This window comes from Sander lucioperca, chromosome 17, assembly GCF_008315115.2.
Source record: "Sander lucioperca isolate FBNREF2018 chromosome 17, SLUC_FBN_1.2, whole genome shotgun sequence".
Lineage (NCBI taxonomy): Eukaryota > Metazoa > Chordata > Actinopteri > Perciformes > Percidae > Sander > Sander lucioperca.
This window is the reverse complement of record NC_050189.1, coordinates 6,007,391-6,028,953: the sequence shown is the minus strand read 5'-3', so window position 1 is coordinate 6,028,953 and position 21,563 is coordinate 6,007,391. Positions and strand designations below refer to the sequence as shown.

General features: G+C 43.5%; 3 protein-coding genes and 1 long non-coding RNA gene across 10 annotated transcripts in view; 1 reads left to right on the top strand and 3 right to left on the bottom strand.

Annotated features, from left to right (window-relative positions):
• Window positions 1–1,331, bottom strand: part of actn3b (actinin alpha 3b) — a 39,924-nt gene extending 38,593 nt beyond the window's left edge. Inside the window, exon 1 of the mRNA XM_031304454.2 lies at window positions 1,197–1,331. Coding sequence (XP_031160314.1) covers window positions 1,197–1,331 — 135 coding nt within the window. The remainder of the gene's footprint in view (window positions 1–1,196) is intronic.
• Window positions 1,332–3,749: 2,418 nt separating this feature from the next.
• On the bottom strand, window positions 3,750–13,149 carry rbm14b (RNA binding motif protein 14b). Of its 7 annotated transcripts, none has more exons than XM_035993537.1 (6): window positions 11,900–12,062; window positions 9,912–10,264; window positions 8,541–9,585; window positions 5,653–8,236; window positions 5,090–5,215; window positions 3,750–4,386 (listed from the first exon to the last, which is right to left on the bottom strand). In XM_035993537.1, the coding sequence occupies exons 2-4, from the start codon at window positions 10,258–10,260 to the stop codon at window positions 7,924–7,926; spliced, it is 1,707 nt and encodes a 568-aa protein (XP_035849430.1). In that variant the 5' UTR covers window positions 10,261–10,264; window positions 11,900–12,062; the 3' UTR covers window positions 3,750–4,386; window positions 5,090–5,215; window positions 5,653–7,923. The 7 variants fall into 7 exon arrangements, with proteins under 7 accessions (XP_035849430.1, XP_035849432.1, XP_035849428.1 ...); XM_035993539.1 differs by having other exon boundaries at window positions 3,750–3,866; XM_035993535.1 differs by having other exon boundaries at window positions 5,090–8,236; window positions 12,013–13,149.
• LOC118493510 lies at window positions 8,153–8,458 on the top strand. The gene is made up of 2 exons (XR_004895466.1): window positions 8,153–8,269; window positions 8,306–8,458. It is a non-coding gene; the product is annotated as an uncharacterized LOC118493510 (long non-coding RNA).
• Window positions 13,150–13,812: 663 nt separating the features above from the next.
• LOC116053383 (copper chaperone for superoxide dismutase) lies at window positions 13,813–20,797 on the bottom strand. The gene is made up of 8 exons (XM_031304488.2): window positions 20,603–20,797; window positions 20,274–20,346; window positions 19,053–19,190; window positions 16,842–17,016; window positions 16,579–16,639; window positions 16,114–16,191; window positions 15,887–15,990; window positions 13,813–14,790 (listed from the first exon to the last, which is right to left on the bottom strand). Exons 1-8 carry the CDS (start codon window positions 20,741–20,743, stop codon window positions 14,631–14,633), a joined length of 930 nt encoding a protein of 309 aa, XP_031160348.1. The 5' UTR covers window positions 20,744–20,797; the 3' UTR covers window positions 13,813–14,630.
• Between the last annotated feature and the right edge of the window lie 766 nt (window positions 20,798–21,563).

Genomic DNA, 21,563 nt, shown 5'->3' with positions numbered 1-21,563 from the left:
CTTGGGTGATTAATTCAGACATAACCAACAGTTAGACTGTGTAACGTTACGAGCTGCAGCATTCTTGCACAATATGGAGGCCTAAAACACTATATGTGCAAACCTTAATATCATAGTTTAATACTCAGAAAAACTTATAACTTAATGGTACTTCTAAACCAGAGTAAATTATCTTCCTGACAGCTACTTTCATCTTGAGCTACGGGATTTATGGACCGTAACTCTGACCTTTGAAAATGGTTATACCACATGGCGACCATGGCGAAGCTAACAAACCACGGGATGGTAAATATCTTTCTAATAACTGAAACATTGTGGTGGCTGAACAATTATTGTGTCAGGTGAAACTTTTAAACAACTAATAAAGCTGTATTAACCTTTGCGGATGTTGTTTCTGTCCTAGTTTTGCGGCGGCAGACGTCAGTTGACTTTTATCTCAGACAGCTAATTAAAGCACCTGTCAAGCTCGTCCTCCATGAGGCAAGCAAGGCCACCTGGTTGCCTGGACAACAGGTAGTTTAGTATGGCTGACAAAATCCGGTAAAGTCTATTTTCACGAATATTTTTTTAGTTTTATTTGTATTTACAAACTAATATTATATATATAATTATTAATTATTTAATTTTCAAATTAGCCTAAACATGGAAACAAATTATTGATAATTTAAAGTAGACCTATCTCGGCCTAAAATAGCTGGAAAACGGACTTAAATAAAAAAAAAAAAAATGACTTTAGGTAAGTTTCTCTCTCCCTTGTGTTGTTGTGTTGTGCTCCAGGTTGGCTTTATGTTGTTAAGACCCTTATAAACGTATGTGTATCTTATGAGTTATGTTTCATATGTAGGCGAAAGACGAAAGAAGCGTGGTCTTATATTTAGACAGTCTTCGCAAGGCAATCGGGGGTAACTGAAAGACAACACTGAGAAAGTTCCAAGGCCTAAAATATCTGCCCACACAGCTTCCAGTAGGACTGAAGTGCCAGGTGCGAGGACAGCAGATGCCCAGTTTCATGTTGGCCTGTTTTAGACTTTACACAGTTAGGGTGAGGCCAGTGACTCCGAAACGATGCCATTTGTCATGTTAAAATGCATTGAAAGTCACTCATTATTTGGTGAGGGCATGGGTCACACTGTGCGTAATTACGCACGGCGGCACAAGCGTAAGCCTCTGCTCAGAGCCTCCAAATGCAAACCTACCTTTCTCTGCTGCTTCTCCCAGGCAGGGTCCAGCAGGAGGTCCCTGTCCCAGTCGTCCTCTTGGGTCATGTACGCCTCTTCATGTTGAATCGTGTAAGAGTTGCTGTATGAGACTTGGGTTTCGACAGCTGTCATCGTGCCGCCTCTGTCAGGACTTTACGTCCCCCTCAGCTTATAGTAAGAAAAAATTAATCAGCAATAGACGACGCCGTGAGGGCAAGAACCACCTTGAGACGAGGGGTCTCGCTTTCGGGGGGAGAGAGATAGTTAGGGGCTGCAGAGACCAGACTCCACTGGTGCGAGGTGCCTTTGCGGAGGTGGTGCTCCCACTACCAGAAAACCCTGCTGGCCCGGTGCTCCTTTCCTGGTCAAAAGTGGCACACGTGACCGCACCCCAATAAGTATGGGAACCGACAGCTTGGGTATCAGGTTCTGACCCTAAAAAGGTTTAAAAGGCGTGGTAGTCTCCTGTGGACAGGGTTAACTGGCTAGTGAGTGGCGTGGAGGGATGTCATTTACGCCCCCTCGCACCCGAGAGGATTTTATGGCCTGTGCAATGCACCTGTTGCTGTTAGTGACCCTCAACTGCAAACCCAGGCCTCTGTAGTCTAAACCTTACTCTCCCAAAAAAAAAAACAGGATCAAAGAATTGAATATCGAAGTCTCAAAAAAGAAGAGTTAACCTTTAGTTAACCTTACTAAAAAAACAGTCTAAAAGTCTATCATAAATTATAAGGTATCCAGCAGTCTATCAAGAAATATCCATGGCATTCTGTATTGCTTCAGTACACATATACAATCAGAATAAAAGAGATTCAGGCACTTTTATGAGAAAAAATGGATTTATTCATGATTTGCATGCAGACTGAAAAATGCCTCAGAACATTTTAAGAAATACAGATCAAAAGGCATATATATATATATATATATATATATATATATATATATATATATATATATATATATATATATATATATATATATATATATATATATGCATAAACAACCATAAAATATCATTTGTGTTTATATCAGGATTTGTCATTCACAGTAAACATGTTGATGCAAAGATTTCATCTAACAATCATCAACTAAAATCCCCCCCCAATCCCATTCAACTTTGTGCTGGAACTAATTTCCTTGAAATGAGCAGATCCAGATTGCTATCCTCTCGAGATGACACATTATTCTGTCACCCTTCATGTGTCTTTGGAATCTAGAATGATGTATATTATAATTAATCAGGCATTTAAATGTAACTACACTCGGCTTGGTCCATTAACCTACTTGAAAACGCTTAGCTACTGTGTGACTATTTGTGGTTACCATTACTGTGCTACTATTGAGCTAAGGGAATTGGATGGGTTGATCACTGTAAACATACTGCAACTATGTGAGTAATAAAATACTACACATACACGGAAAAGGGGTGGATAAAATAACATGAACACCTTACAATGTAATGCAAGCCAAAACATCGCAACCACATGCTGCAGCATCAAGAGTTGCCTATTCTAATACCAATTCTCAACGGAAATAAAACATATTATACATCTTAATAAATGCAGGGATGCTGTATTGAACTGCATTAAATTCTGCAGGTGTTGATGTTGTGTAAATCCCCAGTAGATGAGGTAATGGCTGAGGTATGACTGTACTGCTATCATCTTTATCTGAGCAGCAGTAGAGTCTGATATCTGTAATTCACATCTGTGCTAGAAGAGCTAGAATAGTCATGGTCACATTGATTAAAACTACTGAATCTCAACTTGCAAACTCAAAAGGCAATATGGTCTATGGGTTGTGCTCAAACCAAATTGGAGTGTGTTCCAGATGCACACACTTACATATCTCAGCTGTTACCTGCTGCAGGAGAACAGATGTAACCTGTGGGATCCTATCAAAACAACACAGTACAAAGATGTGTGCATAAAGAGCATCTTTAGTTCTTCAGCTGTCCAAAAACCACAGAAGGCAGGGGAGAGTAGGTGGGGAAGTGGAAGTAGGGGAGGAGGCTGCAGCGAGCTGTGGCTGTCAGTACAGTGTGACTGTCAATTCAGAGCAGGGGGTTTAAGAGATGCGTGGCTGCATTCACCCAAGCACGGGAAGCCCAGACTCACAAGCACCCGGAGAAGCCAATTGTGAGGAGTTGGGAGAGTGGGGAGGAAGAGGTGGCTGGAGGAAATAAATTGGAGCACCACGCACCCTGATCATGGAGGCCGGGAAGGGAGTCGGCCATATCTGCTCATTCTAAATCAATGTTTTCTGGGGTGATTCTGATAAAAAAAAAAGATCTTGGGAGCATTCAATGTCTGTTAATGCAAAATCCGTTTTGGTGGAGTACATTTTAGTAAACAAAGATGAAGTGTATCAAGAACTGGACACCTTAGAGTCAAAGCTGCATTATCAGGATCATTATCATCACTCTATGGACAATATAAAATGTCCAGCGTAAACAGGGCCCTTTTTAGAATATGATTCTGGCCAGAATATCTATTATGGCAATCAACAATAGGGTCCTCCAAGATCAGGAAGGTGAGGTTAGGGAGCAGCTTTTTTACAGAGAATCCTTCCACTACCAACTCACCTTATAATCAACTCATCTATTCATCCCTCTCCTTTGTTTGTTGGGCAGACAGTAGGCAACACCCTCTTGAATCCATCTTGCAGCTGTCAGAGCAAATGTCGGACAACTCATTTGACATACTGAAAGCCTGTCATATATGAGGTTTAAATCTCTCTATCTCACTACATGGACAATCTTAACACGCAAGAACACATACAAGTCACTCAGAGCACATATCCAGCCACTCCAGCTGATCCCAGCGTTAGAGGAACAGAGCTGCCGTACCAGAAAAGTCCTATAGGAACCCTGAGACTGAGAATCTACAGGTCAGACTGGCCTCATACCTAAGGCCTATCTTATAGGACGTTTCTGATTGGCACACAGGCTGTGAGGGACCAAAAGGTAAGAAAACTGTTTGAGGTTGATTTATCACTAAAGATGAAATGCAACCAAGTTCTTTTGGGAAACAGGAGTTAAGATCCCTTCCACAGCCATGTGGAGCAAACCCAGCATTCAACAGTTTTAGCAAAGCGACTTGTCCAACATTGAAGTCTCTCTGCGTCATGTTACTGAGTCCGGCAGCGGGCCACCACACATACACTGTCCATTGGCACGCCCAGGCCTCTATGGTAACAAAGGAGGATGGGGAGGTTGGGTCAGGTGGGTGGTTCTGGGAAGTTGAGTCCGAGCCAGAGCCACGAACCCAGATCCAAGGTGGCGACGGCGGTGGCGGCGGAAAAAGCGCTGTGTGTGTGTGTGTGTGTGTGTGAACGGCGGAGAGGAGAGGCGCATAGGAACAGTAGGGTGGGGTTGAGGAGGAGGAGGGAGAGGTGGAAGGAGGGAGGGGGGGGGGGTGAGGGCGGCGAATACGGCGGTGGAGAGGAGTTGACTAGCGGGCAGGGGAGGGGTAAAGGTGTGTCTGCATGTGCCAAGCCTCACTAATCAATAAAACACCACCCAGAAATTCTTGAGAAAACCAAGCTCTCTTTCAGTTTCTCACTCACACACACACACACACACACACACGCACGCACGCACGCACACACACACACACACGCACACACACACACACACACACACACACACACACACACCTGGTATGGTGATGCGAGACAGGACTCTTGTGAAAGGGGTCCTAGCCCCACCCCACCCGCCACCCCCACCGATGGCACTGCCATTGCAGCAGAGGAGTTACGGAGTTGGGAGAGGGGTAAGTGTTGATGGCGGAGGAGAGGAGGGATGTTTGGTCAAGGCACAGTCAAAGGAGGGGCGGCAGGTGGGGAGAGGAGAGGTCAGTGCTTTTGTTTTTGTTTCGTTTTTCATTTACCTTGGTGGTGAGGAGAGAGAGAACAAGTTCCCACTGTGGTGGCGTCGCGCTAAAAGTCGTCCCCATGGCTCATGCCGCCACGCTCACGCACGGCTGCACGCTGGCCGTTCCAGGTGGCCCGGGGACCTAATTCAGTTGAAATAGTTAGTTCAGAGCTGGACTGTCGCGGGGCTTTTTTGCGGCAGAGTTACAGATTATCACACATGCAGGTCTGAGAATAGAGTGGACACAGAGACACACGGAGGGGGAGAATTTGGTGCAGCAGGGAAAGACCAGACCAGACGCACACCCATCAACCCCGAGAGACAGGACTGCTCCACAGATCAAAATGCACCCAGGCCATTCTATCTGTGTGCCTCTCCCCAGCTCTCAACATGATGCCACAGTTTGTATAATGTCCTTTCTGGATGAAAACCAATTTTAAAAAAGGACCATACCAAGCCTTTCTTGCTTGAATTAAATACTTAAGTGCATTTGGTCAGGTGCAAACCCTTTCTCATAAATTTTGATTTGCACCCAGTTTGAGAGGCTGGAGAGAGAAAGGAGCACCAACCCGCACTTACCCTGACCAAAGAGAGCAAAGCTGGGCCAGCATCTACACCTGAGTCCCCCTGGGTCCCCAGTCAAATGGGTCTGGTGGTCATTTTACACAGGAGAAACAGATAGTGGAGAAGAACAACATAAACAAGAAGGGGCAATGTCCAAACCCTTTGCTTTCTTTTACCACAGTAGTCAGCCAAACTTTCTTTATTATAATAATGATTATAGTATACATATTCTCAATAAAAAGCATGCCGATTTTGATTTTTGTGTCTTTTCTTAAAAAAAAAAAAAAAGAGGCAAAATTAGAATACTTCTCTAAAAAATACGGTCTCAAACATGGCAAACAAGACACTTCGCAAACCACATAATTCTACAAAGGATGCAACTGGTATGTGTTTGTATATACAACACAGAAAGATTACACTGAGATGCAAAAGTCACTTAACCACTAAAAACCACAGGGGGAGAGAGGGGGGGGGGGACAGCGAGGCAGTAGGTGATTTCAGAGGGTATGTCTGTGTGTGCATCAGACCGCTGTCAAATAGTAGTTGCTAAAAAAATTGTTTTAAGTGATTGTAGAACCAAATGGGTGGAGTTTGCCACTCAGAACAAGCTTGTGAATGCCAAAAGGTACCAGTCCTTACAAGTCAAGCTTTTGTTATCCTGATGCAGCAAACCCCACCCACCAGTTCAAATAACCGGATTAAAACAGACACTAAAATATTTTTTGCAATTACAATCTGAAGTAGGTCTGGTATTTGGAAAAAGTGTGATAGTTGGGGCACCAGAAGACACTTCCCCATCTCTCACTTCATTGGTGCTATCACTGTTGATACTGCTTAAAACCAGCGGCTAATTATGAACCTGCGAGGCTCACTTTGTGTCTTTTTAAAAACTCTAGGATATGAAACAAATCTTGTACAGGAGTGCAAGTCCACGAGAAAGCTTTACTGCTCGTAGCCGTCTGGATGCTAAGCTCCTGTTACCCCCCCCTTTGAAATGATTAAAAAAAGCACTTAAAATGGGAGATCCCTCCACTTAATGCACTTCACTCAAAGCTTATAGGCACATAATTGAGCTTGTCCATATCATGATTCCCAATAGGATGCAGTGTAAAGATCATTTGTAAACAGCTCATTCAATAGTCACACATGGGTTTTTTTCCATTTACAATTCATTACACCCCAGGTTGACTTGTATTACATGTAAGCTACACTAAAACAAACAAAACAAATACACTATTTTTTTTAAAAGGCCTCTGGAGGACTTATTACAGAATATCTACAAAAAGTCATTGTCACCGAAACCCAGCTTCTCCCTCACTAAACTGCTGACCCTGTGTCTTTACGGGGAGCAGGAATAAACTGCTGACTGGGTGAAAAGTGTGATATATAATAGAATAGACTCTACGTTGAAATTTATTGTCAGAGGTAGGCAACTGTAGTAGGAAAGAGAGGTGAAGCAGTGTCTTCGAGTGTTGTAGTTAGAGTACAGGTGGGAGAAAGGGGTCAAGGAGAGATCCAAACATACATTACAGTATGTATTATGTGTGCTTTACGGTTTGTTTTTCTGCAAGGTGCAGTCTAAGCTGCTGCATTTGTGCACTGCAAGGTCAGGAGCTCGCACATATCTCTCTCTTTCACACTTACTACATCCACATCACATTCAACACCCCTCCCCCCAAAACACATCAACCTTGGTTCTATTGGACACAATGCAATGCAGCCTGTGCACAATATATGTTTATCTGACTTCCCATCTGATTACATTTTCTCCAACATAAGGCAAAAAAGGTTTCAAATTAGCTGCCCTAACTGATCATCTAGGCCTAAGGAGGATGGCTGATAAAAATCAATGTCTTTTATCGTAGATTTGGCCATAGAAAACCATAACTGGGTTGCAGAAATAAAGGCATATGAAACGACTGACTGGGTCAGTCTAATACTGGCACAAGTGTGAGACTGGCACAATAAAAATGTAAAACTGAGAAGCATAAAGAATGCCCGTACAACAGATGAGAGCCTCCCTTACACGGCTGCACTGTGTGAATGCAAACAGGACCAAGGTTAGCTGACCAAGTCCCTCGTAAAGCAGGTTAATAAACCAAGAAGCCCCCACTTTCAATCGCCATCCCTTACACTTCCCCCAGATCCCCCAGACACACACACACTCACATACATACACACACACATACAGCTGCTGTAAGATGGTCAGGTTTGGGGTGGAAGAGGAGATGGGGGGATGGGGTTCAGGGCAAAGAGGGAGGGGTGGGAGCAGAGAGTTGTGTGCGACTATCGGAAGGGGGGCTCAGGCGTGTGAAGGGAGAGTTCGGGGCGGCGGAGGATGGCCTCCTTGCGCGTGGGCGGCGGCAACGGCGGCTCATACACCCTTGGCGCAGCCATGGCAGCTGCCACTGCCGCAGCGGTGGGAACCACTGGCCTGAGGGCTTCCAGCGCAGCTACGGACTGGGCGGACATCGCGGAAACAGTAGGGACTGCTGACACTCCCGGCATGCCAGGGATGCCGGTCACTGCGCTCGGTGGTGGGTAGGCATACTGGAACTGGGGGTACTGCTGCAGCTGCTGGTAGTACTCCGCATAGTACCTATGAGAAGGGAGTGGGGGGGGGGGGGTTAAGGTAAGGAGAGGAAGGGGGGGAGGGTGTATGGTCAAGGTAAGGAGAGGAGGGTTTAGGTAGGAAGAGGAACAGGATAGGTGACACAGTGGGGGTAACAAAAGAGTGATAAAGTGAAAAAGAAACCACAATAAAGTATTATCTAACCATGAGAAATGTGCCTTCAAGATTGTAAAGGACTAAAAACAAGCAGGAGAAACAAACTCAACCCTCTGGGAATGTTTCAGTGGTGCCACATAGCTTATGGTAAAAAGGTTTGAAGAGCATGTCCTACCTGGCCATGGGGTCCTCTGCAGCCTCTGCAGCTTCTTCTGCCGCTCGGCCAGCTGGTGTAGGGAGCAGGGGTCGGCGCGGCTTGGCTCTCTGGTACATGAACGGCTTCATCACTGGGTCTGGAAGCAGAGGTACTGACCTCCGTAGGGGACTACGGTCCCTCTCACCAGACTTTGCTGCAGCTGCTGCTGCTGCTGCGGCAGCCACTGTCTGCTGGTCAGCCATAACCTGTTGGCCCTGGGCAAAGTAATGTGCCTGCCTGGCTGCCTCAAAGATAGCTGTAGTAGGGTCCGCTGCTCCCATGGCGCTTATATGAGCGTAGGCTGGTGTGGCAGCACCATAAATTGCTGGAGATACAGTGTAAGCAGGGTTGACTGCAGCTGCTGCTGTCTGCATTTCTATTCCATGAGCTGCAGTCAGATAGACATGGGAGTTGGCCATAGTTGGGGTATAAACTTGAGGTGAGTAGGCAGCAGCGGCATTTGCAGCCATCTGGCCATAGATGTTGGGGGTCATCGAGCTGTACATTTGGGTGGCGCCTGACGTCAGAGCTGCCTGATTGGCCACCGTTCCATAAAGCTGACTGGCAACGTTAGCACCATACACCTGGCTGGCAAGGGCACCATAAACAGCTGGATTCACTGGGTTTCCATCAGTGCGTGTGCCTGTGGTGATCCCAGTGAGAGCCGCATATGTGGGATCAAACGTGGAGGTGTTGTAGACTGAATTGTGCACGCTTTGTTGGACCTGTAGTGGCAGGCCGGCAGCTGCAGCAGCAGCGGCAGCCAGGACCGCTGCCTGACTCTGGTACTGCTCCAGAGAAGGCTTTCCCACAGGGCATTCTCCAGCATAGTGGCCCTGCTTTCCACAGTTAACACAGGGGATTTTTCCTGTAGGTGCTTGCTTGCTAGGCTGGACCTTGGACAGCTCTACAGACAGGGGGCGGCCCTTAAACGAGGTGCCATGCAGGGCCTCGATGGCCTGGAGCGCGTCTTCCTTGTTTTCCATGTGGACAAAGGCATAGCCTGCGGAAGAGGAATGCCTGGCTGTCATTGAGCGCAGGGACAACAGTTAGGATCACAGTGGCATTGCCACGGGCACTTATTACTTCTACGAAAAAGTATGAATTGCGCCAAAGGAAACCACCTTGTCCATCCTTTCAACAAGGATGCGAGAGTTTATTGTTTTGCACATTGAGAACTTTGCACTGGTGTATCATCATAACATCACATGCTCAGATTCTAATCTCATAATAATCTAAATTACGGCTTTACTTCACTCATACTAGCTCCACAATTTTACAAACATCATACACAACTTGAGAGAGAGATGAGTGCATTTTAAAACAATTGTTACTAGGATGTTCGCTCACCTTTGACTTTATCACACTCAAGAACTTTTCCAAATGTCTGGAACAGCTGCTGTAGGTCCTCTGTGGTGCACATCCCACTCAGATTACCCACAAACACCTTGGTGGAGTGCAACGGCCTACCCCTTGACTCCTCCACCACCAAATTCCGTCCACGAAACTCACGTCCATTGAGCTCCCGGATGGCTCGCTCCGCCGCACCCTCACCCTGCAGGTGGACGAAGGCAAACTGCCGCAGCACACTGCAGCTAACCACCTGGCCGTAGGGTTCAAAGATGGCCGACAGCTCCTCCTGGGTGGTGTCCAACGCCAGGTTGCCCACGAAGAGCTTCACTGTGTGGCTCTTGTCCATGGCGCTGCAGAGGAACAGAGGAGTTATGGGCTTGACTGTGGTTAGAGATAAGAGCTGGGATTAACAATCACCTGCCACAGATGTAACAACTACCGAGTGAGAACAAAGCCACACCTTTGGCTCTACAGTAGTCTGATGAGGAGAGGGAAGTACTGTACCTGAATACAGGGGTGGACTGCTGTACACAGGGACATAGCTGACCCAGCTATTTAGTTTCTTTATCAGGGCTTAAAAATGTCTGTGCGGGAGGAGGTGCTGCTGACTTTGGGAAAAAAAAAAAAAAACCTACAAGACTTGTTCCAGTTCTTCACCATTAAACTTCTGATTATTATCCAGAGATAAGGCAAATAAAAGACTAAAGATGCAGCCATTTAGCACACAAATAACATGTAATAAACTGATGCAGTTTTTTAGGAGGAAGCAGTTACACAGGCACTACAATAAAGAACCTCAGTGCATGAATGAGCAGCCAGATTAACATTCAAATATCCCAAATAAAAAACCACACAGACCTCAAATTTGCCTATGAGCTGGCAACTCGGGTCAGATTTTGCAAAACAGAGCAGGGTTTCCCTACAGGAACCAAGGACACACAATGTGTCTGTGAATAACAGCTTAATATTTTCAATGCAAAGGCAGTATGAAGAAGGATTTTTCTTTTTTTTTTTAAAGATCTCACTCAAGAGGAGGCTGTAATTACCCATACAGCTATGAGTCACACTCATACACAGGAGACAGCTGGGGGGAACGGAGCATTTTACATCAATACCTTCAAGAGAGAGCACTGCATATTAATCCACATGGCATTTACAGTGATGATCTTTCAGACTTCCGTGATAGGCCTACAGAAAGGTTGCTTTGTGTTGAAAAACGGCCTTAATTTTCCTCACTTCCCTCCTCACTCGTTTAATCTATATGTCAAGTAAGGAGTGTTTCTACAGGTCGGTCGACATCTTCTCCTAATGGCTGGCTGGAAATCAAAGGGCAAAGTGGAACATGACACCAGAGAATGACATTTCTATTTTTTGGTTTAGGCTCCAGTCAGCTGCTATGACTGAACTACACCTCCTGTACTGCTGCTCATAGAACGTGTTTTAAAGGAGATGGAAGTAATCTGCTTCAGTGTTTCTACACTGTATGTGTGAGTCCACCCCTCTGTATAGCTATGGCTGCTGCATTAACACAGGGTTCATGCGAGGCATAACAAGGGAAGCTGGGGTATCTGATGACGCAGCACGACGTTGAGTCAACACATTTATTTCACAGCTCGGGTCATTTAAAAGCGACGAAATGGCGAAAAAACATAAGTTAAGTTGTTTGGACACATTGTCCATGTAAAACAAGTGGCGCGACGGGATGCTTATTGGTTTGGCTCGGGTGCCAGAAGCAAACAAACTCTAAGGCGAAAACAGACATTAAGAAAATAATACATAATACTTTACTTTAATATTACTTTTTTTAGTCTGAACTACGCAACACTGTTAAACACATAACACCTGGTACAACAACTGGCTCTCAATAGGAGATCGATACAGTGTAACAACGGACACATTTTTCCGCACAGGAATGAATACAGTGCAACACCGAGCGATTCCTGAGGAACAACACGGTCTATTTAGTCTTTGCCGCTAAAACATACCCGTCAAAAACACTTGAGCTTTAAGACGAATCGGAATTAATTACCTCCCATGCGGCTCAGGTGAGAATAATACTGCAGAAAAGGCGAATAAATAAAATGATCTACCATCTTACCTAGGCGGTGCTGTATTTCAAAATGGTAGCGCCTGCTTCCGTTTGCATGTCGGGCATTCGACTGGAGAGGCTGGAGAGGGGGAGGGCTGCTGCTGCAGCACCCGGAGGATGCTGAATCCTCACAAAAATGACTCAAGCACACACAGTACACGTACACAATGCCATGTAAAATTCTGTTTAATTTATCAGAGCCACTAGAAGAATAAAGGCTGCCTCAAAGCCACAAGGTTCTGCTCCAAAGTAACAGGAAACAGCAAGTGAGTGAGCTCAATTAAAGAGCTCATCATGTGCTGTGGAAAAAATAAATGAGACATTTGCTTAACTACAAAGGACAGATCAAGAGCAAAATAACAAAGATTTCCACACATTCAAGCAGAATATTACATTCCCTGGTTCCAGCTTAATAATAATAATTTATACTTTTTATTGATCCCCAGTAGGGAAATTACAGCTATTATTAGCTTCTCAAATGTTCCAGCTTTTCAGAAAAAAAGGCTATTCAGATAATAACATTTTATAGACTAAAATTACAAATAAAAAAAAAAATCCAAACATGAATCAATAACATAAACAAACATTGATTGCAGCCCTACATTCAAACTGAGTCCACAGCCCTCAGACACAAATGGAAAAAGAACACAGACTGAACATTTGGGGGAAAATTCAATAAGCTTATTCAGGCCTCACCGGGACAAGACAGATGCTTAATATGGAAAATCAATGCAAAACTTGCTACACATTATACGATGCACACCCTGTCCCAATTTGATGTCTTCATCAAGAGAAAAAAATGTGTCAGAAATCAACAAGTATCAGCAGGTTGAACTTTTGAACATTATTGTATTACTTGTATACTTTAATCATCATGTATAATTTGTGACAAGACGACAGAGTCAAGTTTCCTGTATGTATTACATGTATGTCAAGTTGGCTGCAGCAACAATCAAGGAACTGTACACTTAAACTCCATGTTAAAAAAAAACAGCTGAGCACACAATCCTTCGAGGAACCCCCCTCAAAATTTTAACCCCCCTTGACCTTTCACTCTGGATGGAATTTAACTCTCTCTCCCGAGCTTTCGAACCTCTCTTACCCAAGTCACTCACACCCCCTTATGGATTTCAAATGAACACACTGATGCAGGAAGAAAAAATGTTCGGTCCACATGCAGCTAACACTGGTAGAGATTCCCTCCACGTTCTGAGTTAGCTCAGTGGTTCCAAAACGTTTGTCGAACGCTCTCGCATTGTGCCCCTTTAATAGATCCATGGCTGCACATGTGAATCCCTGATCCTGGAATCACGTTATGGCTACTACTACTACCACCTAGAGTGGCCAAGGCTAAACGTTTCAGCCATTTATCCCTTACTTTTAACTATCTATTTGGACATTACTAGTGTCTTTTTGGCTAGTTTTTTTTTTCTTCAAATTCCATCCCAATCACAACACAACTGGTAAGGCTGCGTTCACATACACTCAGGCGGTCCAGTGATTCGCCACAGGGTTACGCGGCGGTGGGAGTGTCAACAAATGGCCCATTTGTGTGACGTCCTATTGTGATCTTTAATCCCCCAATGTAGTACCGGACTTTATATTTCACAATTGTTGTTTTTCGTCAGATCTTGACATTTCCGACCACACTTGAAGGCAGCTTCATTTCACGAAGAAAAAGAGATTGAAAAGAGATGGAGCGACTGTGCTTTGTGCTGGAGCTTGTTGCAGAAAAGCTGTCAGCTGTTACAGGAAGTCCTGGGCAATTAAGTGCTTGCGTTTTGTTTTTCACCCTCATGGTTTTTTTTAAAACTTTCCTGTGGCAGCGACAGAGGCAGTGAGGTTTACCGCCTACTGTACGGGACTCTCACACCGCCTCAAAACGGACTGACGACAAGTCTCATTGCCTGTTATATAATTGGCCAATGCAGGGTAACGCCGGGTTGCATTTCTCCAAAAGTTGAATCCATCTCAACTTAATAAGAAGACTTGCGTTTCAGACGGACCGCCTTAGTGTATGTGAACGCAGCCTTAGGTTGAGATGCATCCTGTGCATTCAGCCTATTGCAGCTAGAGGGCTTTGCGACCATAAATATCCTAAACATTAGCATGACAGCACTTTGTTATCCTATTTGTGTGTTGATTTTCCTCCCAAATCTTTTTTTTTTTTTAACCAAATCATTACTACTTTTTTTTAGGAGGCCAAACTGAAGTGCATTTCTGCCAGGCAGCCAGTACATCAATTTAGACAGTTATGAAACAGTTGTGTCAGAGGCGACTGGTTATACAAACATAACAGTATTAACGGACATCTAGCTAATCAAAGTTGACTTTCACAAAGTCCTGGGCGTTTTAATCTGCTTTAGTGATTTTAAAATCCTCAGAGGACAGTAACTGTGACTACAAGAGGATTCGATTTTATGACAGAGAAAAGAAAATCATGAAAGTAAGGCCATTTTTCTTTGGTCGTCTGTCCAGCTGTGTGGAAACATATCCCTCAGTGCTTTGTCTTGCGTCAGCTCTGACCCTCTGTCGACAAATGTCCTCTGCATTTCTCTCAGAGGTGCCCCTTCTGTTGCAACTCCCTGACACAGGTCACAGATACGGCATTTGTTTGTGTACGAGGCTCAGAGGTGTGCTGCCGGTGTCTCTGTGTTGGCCTTGCTTCGACCTTTCCCAGCAATCGGCCTGTCTCTCTCCTCCCACAGCGTGACCCCGTCACAGGCACAAATCTGTTTGGGGTTTTGGAAAAGACCTGCTGATCGGGCGATGATTCCACAGGCCAGTCTGTCGAGGAGGGAACAATGAAGAAAATCTGCTTTAAAAACCAAGTCTCGATAACCCCAACCCTTGACAACTGCTTATTAGAGTGCTCATATAATAATTAATCATATTAAGTTTGACAAAACAATCCCAACTCAAAAGTCCATTTACAGATTGTTTTGAAAAAAATGTTGTAGATTTACGATTAAATGCACATTTTTACTAGGTGTTTTATAAAGAAATTATTTACTCACTCAATCAAGCTGCAGTAACAAAATCTTTAAATGGGAACTAATGCATTACTGACACAGAAAAGGGCTGTGTATGAGATCAAAATCTATCACAATTTAATACTGTTTTTTTTAAAATACATTTAAAATACAGATTTTAAATACAGATTTACATGAGACTTGTTTGTCGTGTTTCCTTAAAACATGTCATTCCTCATTTTGACTAGACAACAGAAAGGTATATCACAATATTACAATACGGCATTATAAATACATACATACTGTATAACATATACACCCTCTGTATAAACCAGCAATAAACAGACAAATGAATAGGAACACCTTACATATATAATGCAATCTAAAATAACATCACCACATACTACAGACTCACAAATTAACATAAAGCCGCCTACACGTGATCAGCAGAAAAACCGCAAAGTAGGGCGCAGAGCATAGTGCAGTCACTTCAGAGGCGAAGCGCAGGTATACGTCATCATTGCTTCTGGCTACCTCCTTATCTCATTGGTTGCTCTTTGAAAGGTCAGCGGCAAAGAAATCAAAGTTGAAATAATTTGAACTTTGAGTGGCAACACTTGGTGGCAATTTCGAGCGGTGTGCCACGCCAAGGGAAGCGCTTCTTCCTAGTTATCTCCACCACTCTCCCCATAGGAAAACAATGGCACAGCCAGTGCAGAGCGGTTTTAGCGTGGATCATGTTTAGGCGGCTTAAGAGTTGGATCCCCTGAGAGGTTCAGAGACCTGATTCCAAATGGTTCCTGAATGCATCTATGAATACTGAATGCCCGGATCAGAATGCTTATCTTACCTCACATCTTATTTTGTACGCCCCCCCCCCCCTATATATTAAACCCCTGTTGTTGACCCACCTTTCCCCAGAGTTCCCAGTCTGTTTGGAGAGAGGGTGATTGCCTCGACCCAGGTCGTCCTCCGCTGCATCCACCACCAACGATCGGCCAATCACATCCCATACCTGTAGCGTGTGCACCAAGGTATCGATGAAGAAAAAATTAAAAGCTGTCATCTGGTGTTGTTTTGGAAAACTAGATGTTGATATGCGACATCTTTGCTTTCTAAAACTTTGTTTTTGTGTTACCTTTAGCTGACGGTCCTCTTGTCTAAACGAGGCTCTGCCATCTGGTCCAGCAACAATATTTCCCAGATCGCCTACGTGCTGTACGACAATGACAATGACACACAGAGAATAAACAACACTGAGCCATAGACATAAATACACGAGGAGCATACAGTATGAAAGCCAGGGAACACTGCCTTTAGACTTGAAGCTCTCTGTCATGCACTTCATTGAACATTTAGCACCTGAAGCAGAACTGCGCAAAATGGCTCCTGTGGGACATATTTAGCAATCTGGGAGGGGGTATCACATCTTACATTTGGCTTGGTGTTGAAAATTTATTAAATCTCAGGATTGATTTTGTCAGAATTTATGGAGAAGATGATCAATTATTTAGTTACTCCTTTTACATCTAAATGTTCTGGCACGAATGATCTACAGCATGGAGTGAAAAGTAAGAGTTCTTAGGAACAGACATGACTATACCCTTTCAGAGTCCCCTGGACCACCGTGTTGTCTTCCAAAGGGGTTATAGTGCTCTCCACAACTGTAAAAAGAAATTGGATCTATAAGGGAAGTTAAATTGTAGTGCAATTTCATACTACTACTGTAAGTTTAACTGTGGGTGCTGTTGCTGTCAATGTATCCTTTGCTGCCCACTGTAAAATGGATCAGTGTTATCATTCTCGTTTAAACCAGACCAGCCTGTCCACTCCCTTCACGCAGCTCTTATAATACAGTGGTCCTACCTGAGACAGCCAAGTGTGAGGTCCCCCAGGGTGTGGACATGGAGGCCGTGGGGTCCAGGCTCCAACCCATCGATGGTCCCATCAATCAAGCAACGCTCCTCAGACAGCTGCAGAAAACGCACCACCCCCTGGATCTTTCCCACACCAGCCAGCATGGCCACTGCTGAACCCAGGTCTGTCATAAAAACACAGTACATCCTAAATAATGAGAATGCAAAGAATGCAATACAAATATGTCTCGAGTAACTGCCTCTGATCAGATTATGTTTCTCAGCTCACATTCGATTTTGTCGGAGGGAAACTGTGACTCCTTGTCTGATATGCTGTCAACCATGACCAGCTGTGTTTGAGAGGTAAGCCGTGCTAAATATGTACTTGTTGACTTGGAACTTTCCCAATTGATGTCAGGGATGCATTGGCATTCGGTCACATATGTAAACATGACCTCCTCAGAGTAATCACATCCCAGTGCACACTAAATATGTGCAATCACACTTCTATTTAGAGCTTTCTACTTGTGATACACCCAGTGATGTGAGAACAGCCCCAGTATCTCAACAATTGAAGCTGCATTTAAGTCTAAATTTTCAAGCATCTCTGCACTGCAGGGAGATCAATGACAGCACAATTAAAGCTTTAGTGCCTAACTTTTTTTATAATAATGAACGTCCGTTACATTCAAGCCCTTGCCAAATGAGTTGATCTAGAGCTGGGCAATATATCGATATTATATCAATATCATGATATGAGACTAGATATCGTCTTAGATTTTGGATATCGTAATATGGCATAAGTTTTGCCTTTTCCTGGTTTTAAAGGCTGCATTACAGTACAAGTGATGTCATTTTCTGAACTTACCAGACTGTTGTAACTGTTCTATTATTTGCCCACTTAGTCATTATATTCACATTACTGATGATTATTTATCAAAAATCTCATTGTGTAAATATTTTGTGAAAGCACCAATAGTCAACACTACAATATCGTTGCGGTATTGATATCGAGGTATTTAGTCAAAAAATATCGTGATATTTGATTTTCTCCATATCACCCAGCACTAAGTTGATACAAAGCTAATTAAGACTATCAGCTCCACAAAACTCTCTCTGTATTTCTCAGCATGGCTGTGTTTAGAAACTGGTGTCATCCGGCGACTTTTGTGCGCAGAAACTCAAGTGAAGATAATGACCTCTTCTTAAAGTGCCCATATTATGAAAAAAAATCACTTTTTCTGGGATTTGGGGTGTTATGTTGTGTCTCTGGTGCTTCCACACACATACAAACTTTGAAAAAAATCCATCCATGCTGTTTGGAGTGAGATACGGTTTCTGAATGTGTCCTGCCTTCAGTCTCTGGGTGAGCTGTTCAAAATCGGCACTTGTGACGTCACAAGCCGAAACGAGCAGGCTAACCGCAACCATTAGCTCGTAGCGTCAGAAAACTACGCACTATAGCTTTAACAGTTTAAGTAACTGACTTTTGTCTGCCAATTTATCCATCCTTTAAAAGCTAAATTCCCATCCTATATTGTGCATAAAAGCAGCTTTTGACCTCTTGTAGCGCTATAGAGCTGCTTTTCTATTTGTGGATCCCCGTTTTGTTTATTTTGGGCACATGCAGGTGACGCGATACACCTGGATGGGTCCTGCCCACAATTTACACAATTCAACTGATTCACAGGTGGCGGTAAAACACCTAGATATGCTGCAACAGGTGCCAACAAAGGTCAGGAAGAAAAAGACTGCTGGCAAGTAAACAATGCTGGATGTAAAAATACATCGGCTTTGCAAATGTTTTATGGAGGAAGGAAATGCATTTAACACGTCTGTTAGACCTCAAGGAGGCACACAATAAGCTTTGGTAACTTTTGTTTGTTTACAAGAAAACTTCACATGGTACCTTCAAGGCAGTCAAAAATTTCAAAAAATTTTTTAATTCATCCTGACACACACACACACACACCGTTTAGGGCTAGGTATAGATTGGATTTTTCTTCTTTGTTTTTTTATTTAGTAAAGAAGAATGAATGGTCTACAGTTGATTTAAGTGAGAAAATATCTTATTCAAGAAAAGGTAAACACGACTACAAATTTGACCAGACTTTTGGTACTTGGACATTTCCAATACTTGATGTTACAGACGCATTTTGGTCAGTACCAGAAAGTATTGATGTTTGACACCCAGCCCCACACCTGTCATGTGATTTCTCACCTTGCTCTAATCCTCCGATGCCTTTCAGCACGGCCCTGCGTCCAGTGCTCTCTATCAGAGCCTGCACTTCTGCACTGGTCAGAGCCGATTCTACCAACACCTCCTCCTTACCGACATCAATACTGACAGACGTCACTCCTGCAAACACATTGACAGCAAAATTATCATCTGATAGATACACAAACAGAGAGAAGTTACACAAATGCAGGCAAAAATAAAATACAAATGAATGGTCTAAGCCAAATGACAAACATCTGCTTCCATCTTCTCAAATGTGAGGCTGCTTTTTTTGTTTTATACTGCAACACTCTAAATGGAATACCCTTCGCAATAATCAATAATCCCACGCTTATGAGTAGTTTCTGTGCCTGTCTGTGAAATGGATATGGGATTCTTTAGGGGATGGGTGTTTTGACATTTGAGTATTTTGTTTCAATGATTTCATACATTCTGGAAAGAATGATGATATTTGGTACTACAGGAGAAAGGAGAGACAGCGTTCAGAGACTGTGATATTAGTTAGTTGTGTTAAATTGAAAAGCAGTTGCTGATTTCTAGAGGAAATTTCTTAAAAAAGCTGCTCAAGTGGCTTTAAACCCAAGTAAATGTTAATTCATCATTTCTTAAATATTAGAAACACTCCTCTTCATATTGCTATGTTACATTGCATGTAGACATATTGCACATTTAGCTGATCTGCTGTGCACTGACATATTATGTAGGCTACACCAGCTTAACATTCAATTTGGATTAATAAATTGAAAGTGTACCAATTGAAAGTTCTGATATTTTGGCCAGTAATTCGTGCCAAATTACATATATAGTTCTTTTGAGAAACTTCACAGTGGAGTATTAGGAATTTATCCTGTAAAAGCCTGTACGTGTAGGCTAATGGATTTTAATGTAAAGCACTTTGAGTTACTTGTAATAAAGTGTGCTACATAAAGTAACTTGTCTTACTGAGTAATATGACATGATACACTGTGCACTGAAATGCATGAAGGCCAGCCACAAACAAGCTGGCTGACATGATCTGCTGTGTCATGGTCCTCCGCTTTGTCAACTACTAGAAACTACAGCAGTTGCACTGTTGCACTGTTGCTTGTACACCGTTAAAAAGAGCTGTCAGTTCCAGATGACAAACATCAGTGTTTCAGATGACGTTAACATGCATCAAGAGCTCCTTTTACAGCACTAGGAAACCTTTAAATGCTGTATTACCTGGTTTACCCTCCAGAGCAGCTCTGACTTTAACTGCGCAGCTCTCACATGTCATCTGCACTGCAAACTCCAGCTGTGGAGGAAAACACAAACATGAAACACCTGTAGTTAATAATATTTATGGATAATATAATGTAACTGGAGCGTGTACACTTAGACCGTTATCTAACTGCGCAGCAACACTGGACTTAATCATGTTGACTGTCAGACCACGCAACAGCAGCTGAATAAGGCATGCTTTTGTTTTGACATTATTTTTATTACGGGTAAAATGATGTCGCGACACAGCAAAACACGAGGCTAAAAGATGACAGGAATTACTGTCAAACCTTGGTTGGTTTCACAGAGTCCATCTTGTTAGTGCACGTCGCCGCCTGGGCGATGAAAAGTGATGAACTGAATAGATAACTTCCCACTTTTCTAGAAACGGAAACGAACCAGCTGTACCTGCTGCTAACGGCCGCCGCCATGTTTATGAGGTCACAGTGACGTTGCCGCACGTTGCCGCACGTTACCGCCACCAGGTGCCGACTACCTGCAACTGCACTGATCTGATCAATGTTGGTTTTCATAGCATAGTGAAGTGAATAGAAACCAATGATGCCTTCAGGTTGAGGGAGACACATTCAGTAAGGTAAAGTAGGCTTAGAAATGGGCCAAATCATTAAAAGTACTAATATAATGAATGATGAGGGATTCTGCAAGTGTATGTGCACATAGGAACTGTGCAGAAACAGCTATGTTTTTTTTTTATCAGGGTCAGAGGAGGAGGAGGGGATTATCTGGACCAGAAGATTGTAGCGTACAGATAAACCACCCTGAAGATTCTAAGCAGTAATAGTGATGTGGTGGCCTCCAATTCAATTTTATAATGTGTATAGATTATTGTTATTAAGTCGATCTGCAGATTAAGCTCTGCGTTCCGTATGGGAGAGATCACAACTAAGCTGATGACTGCTTTACAGAGGAGACCAGTGTGTGTTTGTGCTTGTGTGTGTGTGTGTGTGTGTTATCTATACATCCCTACCATATCTCTTTTTCATCTTCCTTGATAGCAGAGATAAGCCACAGGAGGTAGCAGATGACCGTGATGTGGCCTAACAATCTGGGTTGCAAGTCCAAAATAAAAGCTTCTAAAATCGAACCCCCTCAAACTAAATTTGGAATGATGAGTTCAGAGAGTGACACACATTTCGCTGCTCTGCATGTGTGTTCCTCTACAGAGGCTGTTGATCCAGAAATGTGTCCGTTGCTATCAGAAGAATGGTTTCAAATCAAGGGCAACTGGAC